The sequence below is a fragment of the Oncorhynchus clarkii genome, chromosome 9 (assembly GCF_045791955.1).
Source record: "Oncorhynchus clarkii lewisi isolate Uvic-CL-2024 chromosome 9, UVic_Ocla_1.0, whole genome shotgun sequence".
Taxonomy (NCBI): domain Eukaryota; kingdom Metazoa; phylum Chordata; class Actinopteri; order Salmoniformes; family Salmonidae; genus Oncorhynchus; species Oncorhynchus clarkii.
This window is the reverse complement of record NC_092155.1, coordinates 49,073,580-49,092,218: the sequence shown is the minus strand read 5'-3', so window position 1 is coordinate 49,092,218 and position 18,639 is coordinate 49,073,580. Positions and strand designations below refer to the sequence as shown.

The 18,639-nt window shown below is 42.7% G+C and overlaps 1 protein-coding gene across 3 annotated transcripts; it reads left to right on the top strand.

Moving 5' to 3' along the window:
• The first annotated feature begins 5,381 nt into the window (after positions 1-5,381).
• Positions 5,382-17,957, top strand: LOC139416459 (uncharacterized). Of its 3 annotated transcripts, XM_071165076.1 has the most exons (5): positions 5,409-5,528; positions 6,081-10,160; positions 11,571-11,687; positions 15,153-15,208; positions 17,149-17,957. In XM_071165076.1, exons 2-4 carry the CDS (start codon positions 6,116-6,118, stop codon positions 15,191-15,193), a joined length of 4,203 nt encoding a protein of 1,400 aa, XP_071021177.1. In that variant the 5' UTR covers positions 5,409-5,528; positions 6,081-6,115; the 3' UTR covers positions 15,194-15,208; positions 17,149-17,957. The 3 variants fall into 3 exon arrangements, with proteins under 3 accessions (XP_071021179.1, XP_071021177.1, XP_071021178.1); XM_071165078.1 differs by lacking the exon at positions 15,153-15,208 and having other exon boundaries at positions 5,382-5,528; XM_071165077.1 differs by lacking the exons at positions 11,571-11,687; positions 15,153-15,208 and having other exon boundaries at positions 17,149-17,469.
• Positions 17,958-18,639: the final 682 nt, after the last annotated feature.

Below are 18,639 nucleotides of genomic sequence, written 5' to 3'. Positions count from 1 at the left end.
CCCCCCCCCCCCCCAAAAAAAATGTTTGGCTAACGTGTCAGACTTGTCAAACTCTGATACTTATATTATGGCCAGCACTTGCAAGATCCCCTGTTAATGATGGTACAGCATCCGCCTTCAGTATTAGCTTCCTAGCAAGACCCATTGAATGTTCTCCCTAATGATATTGATATTGCCTGACTCCTGAATCCAAATCTTTGACACAGAGGGGGTGGGAACCAGTAACTTTATGTTGAAACTTAATCAATGTACCAGCTAAAGTCAATTGAACTGGTTTCATCCAAATATCATTCAATCTTGTGAAAATGTGATTTAAACTTTTCGGGACCTTTAAGGTTGGGGTTAGGAGCTAGGTTATAGGGTTAGGGGAAGGGTTAGCTAACATGTGAAGTAGTGGCAAAGTTGTCCATGATGAGATTCAAACACACAACCTTTGCGTTGCTTGACATTCGCATTATATGCCCACACACCCGACCAACTAACCACCCTTTCTGTGTGTTTTTTTTTTTTTGTGCCTTAAGTAACACACAGTTCAGATGCCGAATTTATGCCGAGTCGAACTGAATAGAAACTAAGAGCGGGCTGGCACGGTTAAGAACTTTGTTTGATGTACCGATTGGTTTCTTTACAACCGCTCCCAACACAGCAGCAGACTTCCTTGTTCGTTTTGGCGACATTCACCGAAGTCCTCCACCTGCGAATCCGAGGCCATGGTTGTGCTTCCGTTGTGGGTATGGTAGAGAAACAACCTTTATTTCCATTTCGCCTGACAGTGTAAGAACTGGGGTGTATTCATAACGGAAAGCGTTTGCCGTTTAAGAACCAAACGGAAGCAAACAGCAAAACTAGAGTTTATATTGGACTAATTCAGGTATGTCCCTCCCTGTTTCATTCCATTTGCTTCCGTTTAAGAAACGTTTTGCAACAGAATCTGCCGAATTAATACACACCAGCTTTGGCGCGCTGCGTGAAACAGGTGTGCTTCACCCGCAACATGCCAAAAGAGCGACAGAGGCTGCCGAACTATAGTCAAAAGTCCGAAGAGGGGCACTATATTGTTTCAGACGGCACTCTATCCCCGCTCTCCAAAAGAGAAAGTGACTGGTTTTTTTCCGATGTGGTGTTTGAGTTGGGACTAACTCTTTGTCTTATGCAACCATGCCAATCGTTACATACAATATAATACTAATTTGAGTGAGATTTACGTTCACTATGTTGCGTAAATTGCAAATGAAAAAACACTCAACACCAATTTCCCAAAATTAAATGTAATATTTTCCGAATTCTATTATTATCAATATTGGTTGAAATGTTGAACATGTGCATTCTGACGTTAAATTCACAACCCTGATTTTGTTTTTCAGCCAAACTTGATCACAAATCATAACAGGACCATTGCAGGTTGTAGCCTACCTCGATTCCAAGCAACTGCGCCCACCCAGGATTGCTCCTCAAACTCTGTATCTCTGTGAATCCATTAAGATTTGAAGGCTCTTCATTTCCATCTTGTGTTCACTCAATGCATTGAAAGGGCTTCCTGCCACTGCCTGTTTTTGGCTGTTTTGTAGTCTACTGTATTGTAGCCTACTTTACTTTAGATGGTAGGCCTATCCAGGCCCATTCCACATAGTAGTCTAAAATGAATAGGTTGAGATTGATGTAGCCTAGCCTGTCGGTTATTCTCTAGGGCAAAATTGGATCCATGTTGTTAATTGAATATCAAATAAGGTTCCAACTTTTATATGGCCAATTCAGCTAAACCAATTTGTGTAGCCTATTCGCAATCGCAGCCCATTTGATATTGAAGATCTGTAAAACGATAAGTCTATGTGTCAAACCAATTCAACTATTTGTATAGACAATTATTCATTTCAGGGGTCCTTAAACTGTACCTTAAATTAGTGGTATTTCGGCTATCGTAAATCAAACACAGATCTTCTTGAAACTTAAGTTGAGTAACCATTATTTTTGTCAAAGGGGGTCTGTTATTAGGACATGATCATTCCAAAATACTGAGTGCACTGATACCTAGACGTTTTCAGCTGCTTTTGAGTTAAGGACAATAATGTCTTGGTCGTGTTACTCTGCTCAGACGTTGCTGACACATGCCAGATCTTACAACGCCTGGATAGGTATTTTACGTATTAGCTAACCACATCATATGTTATAGCAATTTGGTGCTTGGAGGTACAGATGATGGCGTGGCATTCAACCTTCGGTTGATGCATGCAATGTCTGAGCAGGGGAACACAACCATTGTTTGCAGGTTGATCCAACACGCGGGGTCGCACTACTGACACCTCACCTTCATATCCTACGATTGTCTGCATGCGGTAATCACTGTCCCACAGTCCCAACTGTGCCTTTGGCAAGGCGCTCTCTCGCGCTGAGGTAGGATAAACTGTGGGCTAATCTTAGGCCTAGATCAAGCTACAACCAAGATGAGAGGAGAAGAATTGAAAACAGTTGATGGGTTTATGTGTAGACAATTTTTCTTCGGGTGTCGAGGGTAATATGACAAATCCAAAAAGACTGTATGCTAGGCTAGGCTAGATAGGCTACCGACAGTCGGAAAAGATTTAAAAAAATATATTGACATGAGTTGAGTTCAAGACAGTAGGAAGAGAAAGGCACTCAACCGTACATCTAATTAAATGATCATGTTAAGGCGCAATCTGTCATTTTAACTGCATGTTAATTGACACTGAGATTGACATGATAGCAAAACATATTTTTTTGAAGCCATAGCCTATGCCTACGTGTCTTGTTAACAAAGTATCAAATGACAACGAAAACCAGGAGGAGCTGCACTCAAAAAGCATTTTTTCCATTATATTCCTCAAGAATTGAATGGGTATATTCATTGAAATTACCAACCACACATTTTTACATTAACCTTATTACTTGTGCCATGCAGCTAAAACCACTGCTTTAGTGGTTTAAATGGGACTGTGCTGTCTTGCTCACTGTGTTGTCAAGCTCAACTTGAACAAACTTAATCCCCTAACAACATAGCCCTCAAACACCCTGTGAGGCATTTGTAACGTCAAATTGTCAAAAACAACCACCAAGCCTCTAAAACAGCCTCTTTTGTCAACTGTTCTGTCATAGTATGCTCCAGACAGAATACAGTGCTCCCCCCTCTTGGTCATAATAGAAAATGTTACTGACTGTGCCACCTGTGAGGTACTTGAGGTTCCATCAACCAAGGCATGCAAGCCAGTGCGGCATATCCATACAAACCCTCTCTGTATAAACAACATCATGTCGCTATGTCTGCCCTCTGAATGGCTCTGTTTACAAGGCTTTGTTTAATATATGCTGAATTGCCGGAGGTGACACGGTGAAACAATTAGCACAAACCAACCGGGCTTTAGCTACTGTTAAGTAGTCCAAACAGATTCTGATCTTAATCCCCAAAACTGACTTCATGAGGGCCTAATCCTGTCAATGGCAACAGAATCCCACCCACGTCAAAACAGCCCACTGCTCTTGCCCCAGGTGCAGTAGTCACACACAGGCCCTGGTTTGTCTCTTTATGAAACCAGATGCATTGATAGGGCTTTTTTGGGCACACGGCCCAGCCTGCAGTTTGTTAATTAGGTGGGCTGTTTTCCCATAATTAGCCTTAGTGGTGAAAATCAGGGCGCATAATGGCCGTGGTGGCCGTGGATAGTCATAGAGTTTGTGAATGTGGAGTGTAGATGCAAATCCTGAATGTTTTTAGACGCAAGTTCGGAATGCTTAACAACCGTCTCTCCTCCAAGACTGGAATCCAACTGGTGTTTGTGTGAGCCAACCCTGTGGATGAAAGCGTTTCCAAATGTAGGCTACTCTTCTGACAATATGGTGAACAATTTGAAAGCGCCTTGTTTGCTTTCTGTATCTAAACCTTTTCTAAAGTCAATGTCCTTGTCATTCCATTCCATTGCAATCAAGACACATCAGCAGTCTATTATGCCCAGATTAAGTGTTGATAATGAGGTCATAAATTATATGCTATCTTGATATCTAAGTCAATTACATTTTTAGAGCAGGGATGGCCCCATAATCCCATTGTTCTCATTAAATCATTCTGATAGCTGTAAACAAAGACTTAAACCCACCTCAGTTTAATCCTGGGGCATCTGAATGGCAGTCCTCACAGTTTAAACAATGTATATGCAAAAGTTAAGTCACGTAAAATAACAGAATAAGAACCATAGATTGTTGTGAAGATATGGATGGTCGATATCACCCTCAGGATCACTTCTTTGACTTGTCTGATTTATTGTAGAGTTCAGCTGTTGATCGCACTCAAACCATAAAAAGGAGCCAAAAAAAAATCTAATACATCCTAATCTACTGCCATGCTTGAAAGAATACAAAAGGTTACATGGCAAAGTTTTTATTTAGCACTTTATTGCACTTTGCACACACTCACTTTTTGTATCCAGATGAAATAATTGTAGAATTATTCTGTCTCCCACATGGAGGCAGAGCCGGCTCCAGGCATAAGCTACATAAGCAGTTGCTTAGGACCCAACGGTCGCCTCCGAATGGCAAAATATATAGAACTGCAGAAAACTTGCTCTAAAACTGCAACATTTTCTCTATGCTCCACGGCAAAATGTGTAGAAATGCAGGAAATGTACTTTAAAATAGTTTTGTTCTCTCCACTGTCAAGAGGGGACACCATTTTTTTCTCCTCTTGGTGGGGAGGCTCCCTAACCAAATCTCGCTTAGGGCCCCCAAAAGGCTAGAGCTGGCCCTGCATGGAGGGATCAGATAGCTAGATTCTGGCTGCAAGATGGCCTGTGTCAGACGACTCTCACATAAACTGGCATCCATTTTTTTCCATGGCCGCTCCAGCACTCCAACCTTTTCTGGCATTCACTCTGACTGTCCACAGTGTCCAGTGTGTCTAAGGGGAAGATTCAGATCCTCTGTCACCCAGTGACATCATACCAGCGATGTATCAGCTGACTGACTGCCACAAATGACCCTCTTCCGTGGGAGTGTGGCCATTGTCAGGAGCATTAGCTGCCTCGCAAGACTTTACTGCAGAAACACCAGTTACAGTTGTGTTATGTCCTGGCTGTTCCATACAACCAATGTTAGAATGAATCTGTCTAATTCACTACTACAAGGAAGCAAGGAACCCCCAAAATATAAACTTATACGAAAGACCACTTTTTGTCTAACTGGCATGAAGAAGGTGTGACAAAGTGGGTAAACTACATTAACATCACATGGACATTCAAGATCTTGTGATCACTTTGTGAGTGTGGCGTCTATTTACGGTGCTGAAACGTTATACCTCTGTTGGGAATGATGGCGAGCGCCAGACTGGAGCATTGCGTGTATTACGTGATAAGAGGCACCGAAGCACCTCTCTATTTATAACGGATCATAGGGCCTGACACATTGCACTCTCACAACATATGGACGGCCGACCAGAGGACACGTAGAGAAACAGCATGCCACTGCTGGAACACCGGAGCATAACACTCTATATAGGAGTGGCACAGCAGCAGGAGGCTTAACAGGTAGGACCTTATGGCTGCACACATGGACAATACACTTTCTGATACAGATGTGTGGGGGGAGTCCTTTAATAGTTAAGGTAATTTCAATGTTAAGGTCATTTCAAGTACTGTTGGAGTTAGTGAATCTGTGACATACATGAATTTCATGACAACTAGCTTTTTATTTTAGTTAATGATTAAATCTCCCCACCTAGACAGAAGAAATTGCACATGAAGTGGGGGCTCATAGCCCACACAAAGCATATCATCATGCATTAGCAGACATTATCTATGAATGCTTTTTGCTTGGCAAGTCTTAGTTGCTCTTCTCAAACAAGTTTTCGCAATGCACTTGGCAAACGTAGCCAATTCTTGGTTGAGACATCATGTAGCCTAAACTGATAGCAAACAAAGATTTTCAAGAGTTGAAGTTATCTGTCATTCGTTGCAGTAGAACTGTTAAGAATCCCACTTTTTTGTTGAACTAGTTTGAGACACGAGTATCTTTATCTTCTCAGGTGTCGCACCATGTTTGCAGTGACATTTAAAGCACAGTGTTGATTTATTTCACAGGTAGTGGTGAAACTGTTTTGTAACCCTTCCTCACAATGGATGACTATGAACACAGTGTGCACGTCTCCGAGGGTGACTGGGACTCCTTCTTCCAGGAGTGCGAGGAGTGTGACCTCCACCCCCCCGCGCTGGCTGGATTGGACTCTAGCATTAGTGACTACAGCTTGAGTGACGTTGATGATGCGGGAGGGTCCACTTTCTTAGACAAGGGTCTGCGAGCTGACCTCAAGTCAGATGCTTGGGAGGCTGTCTGCCCCATGGACGGCCCCCGGGATTCCGAGGGTTCTCCCGTGGAGCATTACCTCAACAAGTACGGTGTCGGTAGCTTGGAGAATGTCCTGTCGTGCAGCGAGGATGAGGATGTGCACCTGGAGTCTATCAATAGGTTCTTTGAGAGGCTTAAAAGTCTCCCAGAGGCTGACCAGTTTATTGAACACAGCCAAGCAACAGTGGGGAAAAGCAGCAAGGTGGTTCAGGGGGAGGTGTGTGGTGATGGGCCACGAGCCAATGACGACGCTTTGCCAATAAACAACCCAGAGTTCAACTCCCTGTCTGCCAGCAGTGAGGCAGCAACTGGCATGGAAACCACAGAGCCAGACAATGCCAACACAACAGATAGGCCTGACTCCAAGGTGGCTCCTGAGCTCCCAGTCAATGATGCCTCTGAGGGCAAGACAGACAAATCCACCAATCCCAATGTAGAGTTGGCCATCAGAGAGAAGGATTGGATGTTGGTGCCAGCAAATGAAGCAGGGAGGCTGAAAAGGGAGGGTCAATCCTGTGACTTACTCAAAGCAATATTGGAAATGACAGCCGACTCATTAAAGACACCTGCCTCTGGGAAAGTGCTGAACTCAGAGTTAGCTGTATGCAAAAGTGTGGGTGATGAGAGTAATGGGGATATCATGTTAGATAAACCACTTCTTAGGAAAACCTCTGATTCGTGCCTTAACCCTGATAGGGATTCATCTAAAAACCTTGAAGTGATGCCACACAATAAATCAACAGAAGGCAAATACCTTGCTGTCACATCACCAAAGAAAGACCCAGAACAGCAGAGCGTAAGGAGCCCAGATCAGTCTCCAACATTCACCATTAAAAAGAAGAGAAGGAGAAAAAAAAAGGTCAGTATTGTGGACGCTGGCCAAGGGTACAAGAGGCAGTTCTTTGCCAATCATAGTGACTCTGAGGCGGAGAGATGTGCACGGGGAATAGAAATGGATGCTCATGTAAGACTATCAAGAGATTACACTGCAATTTGCATGAATGAAGCCGGCTGTGAGCATATCAAATCCTCAGCTCACCAAACTCAGAGTTTTCATTGTCCATCTACACACTCAGAAATACTCCAAGGGAGAGCCAGAAACAATGTGACACCTGGCCCAACTGCAGTGGAGCATGACGAAGTGAGCCTCAATTTACCAACTCCCCTTCTAAGAGACCGTCAAAGTCAAACACTAACTGAGAAGAATGAGTTGAGGCCAGTAAAAGCTGAGTCTCTTGGTATGGAGGCGAACTGCAAACAAGCCAAATCTAGCTTACCTGTAAACAGTGAATGCACTGATAGATCAACATCCCCACCAGGTCGAGGTGTTGACAGCGGTTTGTCAACACCTAATTATGACGGTAATGTGGCAGCAAATTTACAGCCAAGCAGCACATTACAATTACAGCCATCAACAGAATCTAAAGAATGTCCTGGATTGCCAGTCTCAATGTCCACCTGTGCTTCTAGTGAGTCATCTCCAGTCACAGAGGAAGCAACGTTTGGCCCAGATAACATCACAAAATATCAAAGGGAGTCTGGGCCTCTGCAACTGCACGAAGTGAATGGAAAGACTCAAAACAGGGACGCCTCATCTGAGATTCTCAATACAGAATCAGAATCAACAGAGCATAACACCGCACACAGAAAGAACAACTTACTCATCTCTAAAGGCAGCAGTGGTGTTGTTTCAAACACATTGCAGCTGCCTGCTCATGAAAACATAGTCCTCAAGATGCACCAAGAATTAAAAAATGTACTCATCCCAACTCTTGATAAGAGTATGCCATCAGAAGTGGTCAGCACTAACACAACACTAAAACCTACCAAGACACCATTACTTGGCCAAATCAATAGTTTCAATGAGCCCTGCTGTTCAAAATCAGATGACGTAATCAGTCAAACAACATATGGAAACCAGACATTTAATCCTGTATTAGCAATACCTCTTTATACTGTCTCTTGTTACTCTGTTATTCCAAAGAGTGCTATGAACTCTAATCAGGCAGATGAAATAAATCATACTTACATAAGTTATGTCACTGAAAAAGACCCTGATTCGTGTACTCCAGAGAATGTCCCATTAACTCAATCAAATATTTCACTTTCGAAATCCCCTGAATTACAAATGGAAGGTAACCAAATGGTTGGGTTTCAGTCTAACAAAACATATATGACAGCACTGCCAGATAAACGTAACACTGACATAGACTTGCCAATGACGTTATTTGAAAGCTCTGATACACCTGATATTCAAACCAGATTCAATGGTCAAGAAGCAGAACTTTCTGTAGGCAAAGCAACAAGGGAAATGTCTGAACATGACAGTCAGGATACGTCTCAAGATACTCCAGAACTCAAAGTTGATATAGAGGTCAACACAGAGGACACTGTTAGCACAGCCAAAACAGCAGAGTGCGAGGGGATTGAAAAAGCACCCGACGAAGCACGTCCTGTGTATGCCATCTCCACTTTTTGGAATGAGATGGAGAAGCTGACCATTAATGACATTTTGCGACTACGTATGGTCAGCAATGCCCACCAGTCCAGTGTTCTCCCCCAGCCACCAGAGGCTGAGGCAGCCGACAGCTCTGATGCCGCAGACTCAGGCTACTTCACTCACTTGGACGACTCCAAACCTCACCGCTCCAGTGGCGACATTTCCACCATTTCTGATTTTGACAAAAAATTCTCACAAAATCCAAATGCTGATAATCCAAGCACTGATCCAACCACGAGAAATGAATCATCCAACTCTATTGGTATCTTATGGGAAAGCGAGCCAGACTCAGTTAGCGTTAGGGCTGGTATATACCCAGAAAATTTTGCAATGCTAAGTTCCGCAAGTTACATCCCCCGACCAATATTTTCAGGCAGTGCCCCACAGTACGTAAGAAAAATTAGCAAAAACGTCAGCGTGCAGAACCTACTAGCTCTGGAAGTTGAACCACTTTGCCAGGTGTTGAAAGGTCAGGCCTTACCAGCTGTCATATCAGAGGAAAGAGAACCAGAAATGGAGTCCTGCAGTGATGGACATTTAGTGAGGCAGCACAGTAGCATGAATTCTTTACCTTCAGCATCTTTTTCGGAGGATGTGTCAACAGAAAGCAATCAGATCTCATTCTCTGAGATCATCCAGTACATCTTTGGAGGAAATAAATCCGAGGCCAGTCCATCGGAAACAAACAATATGGCCGCCTACTATGTCAACAGTGATTCAGTCCCTGATTATGAGCATTTCTACTCCGAGTTTGATGCAGGAAGCTTCTTCTACCCTGTCAGGGAGGCATCAATCCACAACAAGGATGAGCTGTTGCCCATCTTTTCCTGCGGGCATTCGGCCAACAAGAATCTTCAGTTCCCTGAGGCCTACGATCATTTCTTCTCCAGTGACTCGTCTGCAGACTCGGATGAGGAAGATAACCAAGTCAGAAGTCCGATCCGGGTGATCACGCGGTTGAACCATAAGCCAAATGAGACTCAAGGTGTAATAGTGGCTCCGGACATATATGAGGACTTTTTCACAGACGAGGGTCTAAGTGAGAACTTCTTCTGGAAAAACTCTTTCTCCCTACGGAAGGTCCGCCTCACTGGCTCCACCAGCCGAAGTCAGAGATCTGACTCCTGGTCGCTGGTTCCTGTGGATGAGATCAAGAGTTCATTCTGCAGAAGCATTAGACCCATCCACACGCTGGGCATCCAAGACCAGCCTTTTCCTGATCAACTGCTGTACAACCTAGAAGGCAGGATCTTCAGACAGCTGGCCGAACAGAAGAGGAGATATCCGGATCTGCAGATGGCTGTTGCTAATCCCAGTAAGGCCATTTTCTCTATTATCACACACACATTACTATGCACATTCAGCACTTGGAGTCTTTAAGTATTTTACTTTTTTTTTAATGTATCTAACCCAGCTGGGAAAACTGATACATTTCTTGACATCATGGCCAAGTTGTATACTGGTTGTAAAAGGATGTTTTTTTTTTTATCTGGTTGTAATCTGGTTAGCTGACGTCTCATCAACCAGACAAGTCATTTACCACGCCAAATTTTGCAAGCTGGCAAGAGGTAGTGCAATCTAATAGTTGATGACAATCACATGTTAGATGAAGACCTTAGTCATAATCGATCACTAACTATTGTGATCGTGCTCCCTCAATCCAGCTCTCAATGAACATTGACTAGACGCACGTAGTAGTGCTACGCCAAGTGCCAGAGGAATGGTTGCACGTGATAACTCTTCTTCAATCACTGTCCGTGTCATCTCAAGTTGCCTAGTGCCAAGCGTTATTCACATGTTTGCCGTCAAATGGTAAGTATAAATAGGCCCACCATGGTGGCCAAAGGAGCACCATTCCATCCAGTAAGCAGCTCTAAGACGGAACAGTGACCTTGACCGCACATATACACAATAGCACAATATACACACATAGCACAATGTGTTTAACATGGTGATCAACAATGATTCACCCATAGATTTTCCTTAAAGGGAAGTTAGCAAAACACATATCCAAAAACTGTCTTGGAGTCAACAACAGCCAAATTGGACATTTTTCTTTAGTAGAACATCCCTTTAAGGTGCACAGAAATACCTGGGTGCCACAGAGCTGTCCCAGTGTCAGACTTTAGATTGTTTGGAATTAGTCCAGGTATCGCTATGGCTAGAACCTGATCAGGGCACAGTGTGAAAGAACAGGACATTTCCTGCCTAATGTAATGAGGCCTAGTCTGTCTGCAGCAGGTATGGGATTTGAGATCAATGATCTCCTCCTGGACATATTCCCTGCGTGAACGTGCATTACCACAGTAAGCCCATTTCCTCTGTGCTCCATGGGGACAATTGTACTCCCAAGACAGCTGAGCAATGCCACGTCCCCATTGATCTTATATTTTAGTTTTGTAGCCAAAGAGCACACAAAGTACTCCAAAGTACTCACACAAACAGTTTCACCTGTGTGTCATCTTTACCATTGCATAGGTATTTGCCATCTATTCTATTATACTTGTATAAGTCAAATATATTTTTCAATCTACTGAGCCAAGCCAACTTGTACTGCGCTGGCCTCATTACACATCCACGATAGTTGCTGGAAACGTGCTGGAGAGGACGGTGTGAAAAGAAAATATCCAAGCCAGCACAGTACGGAACAGTAGAGAATGTTCAATCTTGAATGTGATACATTGTGTTTGACTATTTAAACAGCCACATACTGTGTCCTTTCTAGGATTAGATGCCTCCCTTGTACCTCTCAGACAGTCAGACATGTGTTTAGTCTGCATCGCATTCGCCTCCTGGGTGTTGAAGTCCGCTAACCCACAAGCTGGAGATGCGTGGAAGGCTGGTATGTACATTCTATAGACCTTGGCCTGGTTTCCCAATAGCACCTTAAGGCTAAGTCCATCGTTAGAACCTTTGTCTGAGCATGGTTAGATCTCCGAGATGTTTCCCAAAACCATTGTTACTAAAGTTACACTTGAAAATGCTTGTTATTTAATGATTTGCTCAGACCACTCATAGAGCAGCTACGTGCTTCGTTAGATGATTTCTTTATTTTTTCCCTGCCGTGTCGCTTTATACATAGAAGATCTCAGCTAAACACAAAATCAAGATGTTTATCGGTCTTTCTGTGACCACCGATGACTTCAGATGTCTTTGCAATTGGTAGAAACTGTTGGAAACAAGCATGGTTTTCAGACCCCTTGACTTTTCCCACATTTTTGTTACGTTACAGCCTTATTCTTAAATTGATTAAATTGTTTTTTTCAATCTACACACAATACCCCATCATGACAAAGCAAAAACTGTTTTTATTTTGGAAAATGTATTAAAAATAAACTGAAATATCACATTTACATAAGTATTCAGACCCTTTACCCACTACTTTGTTGAAGTCTCCCAGTCCCTGCCGCTGAAAAACATCCACGCAGTATGATGCTGCCATCAGCATGCTTCCCCGTAGGGATGGTGGCAGGTTTCCTCCAGACTTGGCATTCAGGCCAAAGAGTTCAATCTTGGTTTCATCAGACCAGAGAATCTTGTTTCTCATGATCTGAAAGTTTTAGGTGCCTTTTGGCAAACACCAAGTGTGCTGTCAATTGCCTTTTACTAAGGAGTTGCTTCCGTCTGGCCTCTCTACCATAAAGGCCTGATTGGTGGAGTGCTGCAGAGATGGTTGCCCTTCTGGAAGGTTCTCCCATCTCCACAGAGGAACTCTGGAGCTCTTTCATAGTGACCATTGGGTTATTGGCCATCTCCCTGACCAAGGCCCTTCTCCCCTGATTGCTCAGTTTGGCCGGGCGGGAAGCTCTAGGAAGAGTCTTGGTGGTTCCAAACTTCTTCCATTCAAGAATTATAGAGGCCGCTGTGTTCTTGGGGACCTTCAATACTGCAGAAATGTTTTGGTACCCTTCCCCAGATCTGTGCCCCAACATAATCTCATCTCGGAGCTCTACAGACATTTCCTTCGACCTCACGGCTTGATTTTTGCTCTGACATCGCACGGCAAGCGGTACCGGAGCGCCAGGTCTAGGACCAAAAGTCTCCTTAACAGCTTCTACCCCTAATCCATACGTTTGCTGACCAATTAATCAAATGGCCACCCAGACAATTTACATTGACCCCCCCCCCCCTCCACTTTTTTTTTACACTGCTGGTACTCGCTGTTTATTTATCTATGCATCTATGCATAGTCACTACAAATTACCTAAACTAACCTGTACCGCCTCACATTGACAGTACTGGTACCCCCTGTTATATAGCCTCGTTATTGTTATGTAATTTTCGTGTTACCTTTTTTTCACTTTAGTTTATTTAGTAAATATTTGCTAAACTCTATTTCTTGAACTGCATTTCGTAAAAGACCAAGTTCAAATTATGGCAAGAACAGCTCAAATAAGCAAAGAGAAACAACAATCTATCATTACTTTAAGACATGAAGGTCAGTCAATACGGAACATTTCAAGAACTTTGAAAGTTTGTGCAGTCGCAAAAACCATCAAGCGCTATGATGAAACTGGCTCTCACGAGGACCACCACAGGAAAGGAAGACCCAGAGTTACCTCTGCTGCAGAGGATAAGTTCATTAGACTTACCATCCTCAGAAATTGCTGCCCAAATAAATGAAAATAAATGCTTCACAGAGTAACAGACACATCTCAACATCAACTGTTCAGAGGAGACTGTGTGAATCAGGCCTTCATGGTCGAATTGCTGCGAAGAAACCACTACTAAAGGACACCAATAAGAAGAAGAGACTTGCTTGGGCCAAGAAACACAAGCAATGGACATTAGACCGGTGGAGATCTGTCCTTTAGTCTGATGAGTCCAAATTTGAGATTTTTGGTTCCAACCGTTCTGTCTTTGTGAGACCGTTGTAGGTGAACGGATGATCTCCGCATGTTTGGTTCCCACCATGAAGCATGGAGGAGAAGATGTGATAGTGTGGGGGTGCTTTGCTGGTGACTGTCTCAAGGAACAGTTCTCTCTCTGTGGGTCTAACCCCAGAAGTTATGAAAAATGGATAAAGACCTAAAGAATATAAACCCTCCTCCTCACAGCTGCCCATGTCCCTTAATGTTGATGATGTGGTTGTTACTGACGAGGAGCACATGGCTGAGCTCTTTAATCACCACTTCATTAAGTCAGGATTCCTCATTTTCCATCCCTTCTAATGCGACTCTCCCCGATGCTCCTCCCTCTGTTTCCTCTGCCCCACGATAAAGTTTCTCACTGCAGGCAGTCACTGAGTCCGTGGCGCAAAATAAGCTCCTGAAACTTGACCCCAAAAAAACATATGACCAAAAACTTTAAAAAAAGAAAGGATGGTTTAGATCCTTTCCTTTTTTAAAGTTGCTGCCCCTATCATCTCCAAGCCTATCTCCAAACGTTTTAACCTGTCTCTCCTCTCTGGGGAGGTTCCCATTGCTTGGAAGGCAGCCACGGTGTGTACTTTATTTAAAGGGGGAGATCAAGCTGTTATATCCTAACTGTTATAGACCTATTTCTATTTTTGCCCTGTTTATTAAAAGTTTTGGAAAAACTTGTCAATAATCAACTGACTGGCTATCTTGAGGTCTACAGTATTCTTTCTGGTATGCAATCTGGTTTCCGCTCAGGTTATTGATGTGTCACTGCCACCTTAAAGGTCCTCAATGATGTCACCATTGCCCTTGATTCTAAGCAATGTTGTGCTGCTATTTTTATTGACTTGGCCAAAGCTTTTGATACGGTAGACCATTCCATTCTTGTGGGCCAGCTAAGGAGTATTGGTGTTTCTGAGGGGTCTTTGGCCTGGTTTGCTAACTACCTCTCTTAAAGAGTGCAGTGTATAAAGTCAGAACATCTGCTGTCTCAGCCACTGTCTGTCACCAAGGGAGTACCCCAAGGCTCGATCCTAGGCCCTTCTCAATTTACATCAACAACATAGCTCAAGAATTAGGAAGCTCTCTCAATTTATTTGTATGCAGAAGATTCAATCTTATACTTAGCTGGCCCCTCCCTGGATTTTGTGTTAAACGCTCTACAACAAAGCTTTCTTAGTGTCCAACAAGCTTTCTCTGCCTTTAACCTTGTTTTGAACACCTCCAAAACAAAGGTCATATGGTTTGGTAAGAAGAATGCCCCTCTCCCCACCTGTGTGATTACTACCTCTGAGGGTTTAGAGCTTGAGGTAGTTACCTTATACAAGTACTTGGGGGGTATGGCTAGACGTTACACTGTCCTTCTCTCAGCACATAGCAAAGCTGCAGGCTAAAGTTAAATGTAGACTTGGTTTCCCTCTATCGTAATCGCTCCTCTTTCACCACAGCTGCCAAACTGACCATCCTACCCATGCTAGATTACGGATGAATTATAGATCGGCAGGTAAGGGTGCTCTCGATTGGCTTGATGTTTTTTACCATTCGGCCATCAGATTTGCCACCAATGCTCCTTATAGGACACATCACTGCACTCTGTACCCCTCTGTAAACTCGTCATCTCTGTACCCATCGCAAGATCCACTGGTTGATGTTTATTTAATAAACCCTCTTAGGTCTCACTCCCCCCTATCTCAAATCAAAATCAAATCAAATGTTATTGGTCACATACACATACACATGGTCAGCAGATGTTAATGCGAGTGTAGCAAAATGCTTGTGCTTCTAGTTCCAACTATGCGGTAATATCTAACAAATAATCGGACAAATTCATAACAACTGGGGCGGCAGGGTAGCCTAGTGGTTAGAGCGTTGGACTAGTAACCGGAAGGTACAAATCTGTCGTTCTGCCCCTGAACAGGCAGTTAACCCACTGTTCCTAGGCCGTCATTGAAAATAAGAATTTGTTCTTAACTGACTTGCCTAGTTAAATAAAATAAAATAAAAACTACCTTATGCACACAAATGTAAAGGGAGGAATAAGAATATGTACATATAAATATATGGATGCGTGATGACCGTGCGGCATAGGCAAGATGCAGTAGATGGAATAGAATACGGTATATACATATGAGATGAGTAATGTAGGATATGTAAACATTATATAAAGTGGCGTTATTTAAAGTGACTAGTGATACCTTTATTAAGTCAATTTATTTAAGTGGCCAGAGATTTGAGTCTGTATGTTGGCAGCAGCCTCTCTATGTTAGTGATGGCTGTTTAACAGTCTGATGGCCTTGAGATAGAAGCTGTTTTTCAGTCTCTCGGTCCCAGCTTTGATGCATCTGTACTGACCTCGCCTTCTTAATGGTAGCAGTGTGAACAAGCAGGTGCTCGGGTGGTTGTGGTCTTTTTGGCCTTCCTGTGACATCGGGTGCTGTAGGTGTCCTGTAGGGCAGGTAGTTTGCCCCCGGTGATGCGTTGTGCAGACCGCACTACCCTCTGGAGAGCCTGAGATACCTACTGCAGCCCTCATCCTCCACATACAACACCCGCTCTGCCAGTCACATTCTCTTGAAGGTCCCCAAAGCACACACATCCTTGGGTCGCTCCTCTTTTCAGTTCGCTGCAGCTAGTGACTGGAACGAGCTGCAAAAAACACTCAAACTGGAATATTTTATCTCCATCTCTTCATTGAAAGACTCAACCATGGACACTCTTACTGACAGTTGTGGCTGCTTTGCGTGATATATTGTTGTCCCTACCCTCTTGCCCTCGTTGCTGTTGACTGTGCCCAATAATGTTTGTACCATGTTTTTTGCTGCTACCATGTTGTGCTGCTGCCACCATGTTGTGTTGATGCCATGTAGTTGTCATGCTGTGTTGCTACCATAATGTGTTTTTATGTGTTGCTGCCCTGTTAGGTTGTTGTCTTAGGTTTCTCTTTATGTAGTGTTGTGGTGTCTCTCTTGTCGTGATGTGTGTTTTGTCCTATTTTTTTTATTTTTTATCCCTGCTCCAGTAGGAGGCCTTTTGCCTTCTGGTAGGCCGTCATTGCAAATAACAATGTATTCGTAACTGACTTGCCTAGTTAAATAAAGGTTTAAATGAACTATTCTTACTCATTTTGATGCCACATGCTGTTTTAAACAAGATAAGTTGGTTTTAAGGGGCAGTTGACCTTTAAAGCCAATGTTATATTTTGAAGAATATTGTTATATTCTAGTCTAGTATTAAACTAGATCTAATACCTTTTTTTCCCCCCCAATCTATTTGTTCTTATGAGTTTATATATGTATATTATATGATTATATGATTACATTATTATACAACATGTCTCAAACATTCAATTCAATAAGAAGAAAATGTCATTAGTTTTTCAGTCAAGAATGATGCAGTCATGCTATTGGCTCATGTGATATTTTTTTCCCACGGAACATTGCACAGTTCTCCTGGCCAACATAAGTGCGCTGTCTGCCATCCGATACCTGCGGAGAAAAGGCAGGGAAGAGGCATCTGGAGAGAAGCCATAACATCAAACACCCTCCATCTGATACAGGGACAGTCACCATGCACAGCTACGTCCTTCCTAAGTTTACCCCTTACTCCCATGGAAACTGAATTCATCTTGGGTGCTTCAGTCCTATCAGGGTTCCTTGGGACGTCGTACCCTAACCCCTTAACCATTTGACATTTCTACTTCAATGGGGTAGGGACGACCCAAGGATACCGTATAGCATGGACCATCCTTTGACTGCAAGTGAAATCTGTGGTTTCCGCTTGTAAAAATATAGATATTTAAATTTAAAAAAAATAGAGGGCTAAAGCTATGTTTTGCTGTGCCTGAAATGTTTGCACTATAACTTATGAACATCAAAGTTAGCAATAAAAAACATGTCCAATCCACTGAAATGGTCAAGATAGTGTGTATGATAATAATCCTCTATGCCATTTTTAAGTGTGTTTGAGGTCTGTTAATGTCATTTGGATAAATATAACCTATAACAAGGGTTTAGATGACAACATCCTTGGGTAAGAGATGTATGATATTTATGAGCGTACAAAAAGAGACAGATCTATTGAGATTTCATAATGAAGGTACCAAAATGTAGAGAAGAGACATAAGATGCCAGTGGAAAGTGCTCTAAGAGATATACACTGTCAATGTGTTAGGATGAGGACATGAATATAGTGTGTATGTTTTGGAATTGAATGACAAATATTAGTAAAGTAAAGGTACAGAATGGATATAAAAATATAGCTATGTTTGATTATTCAATCAACTTCAAAGTATTTTACTATGTGAAATCATCGCATACCCCAGTACAAAACAAAGGTGTATTATATGGGGTGACAGGTAGCCTAGCGGTTAGAGCTCTGAGCCAGTAACCAGATTTATTTAGGGGACTACAAATACGTGCCATTTTTTTTTTGTTTATACATAATTAAGGCTGTTTTATTTGATGGCCTCTATTAGATGACTTTCTGTCATTGTATGGTTTGTTCTGTGAACTGTGGATGTATTACGTTTCAAATATATGGCATTTCAGAGTTGACAGCGGTTTCCTGTGTTCTGTCAGATTTTCTACACTAGAGGGCGCTATAGTACCGTGTATAAACTACCTCCACAATACTGTCAATGCTGCCAGATTATAAACCACTATAAAGTAGTTTTTTGCTCTTAAAATGTGCAATCCTAACAACACACATAACATCACATTTAACTCCTACTGGGCCATTTGCATCAGACAGGCACTCCATAGACATGGGGTTCCAATATAATTGTAGAGATGACTGTCTTACACCAGCAGAGAGCGAGGTTGTGCCATGAGAGAGAATGAGAGGAGCATCACAGATTCTGATCCGGGGTGAAATAACACTCTACCTACTGGCATGTGCTCATTTGACCAAAGTTCTATATTTTTTTCAAAATGAAAA

What these genes read in the sequence shown, in the direction of transcription:
- LOC139416459 (XM_071165078.1), top strand. Translation starts at nt 6,116, where the DNA reads ATGGATGACTATGAACACAGTGTGCACGTCTCCGAGGGTGACTGGGAC. An exon ending in GATGGCTGTTGCTAATCCCA is followed by an intron (nt 10,161 to 11,570) that starts GTAAGGCCATTT and finishes TGTCCTTTCTAG; the next exon opens with GATTAGATGCCTCCCTTGTA. An exon ending in TGGAGATGCGTGGAAGGCTG is followed by an intron (nt 11,688 to 17,148) that starts GTATGTACATTC and finishes AACATTGCACAG; the next exon opens with TTCTCCTGGCCAACATAAGT.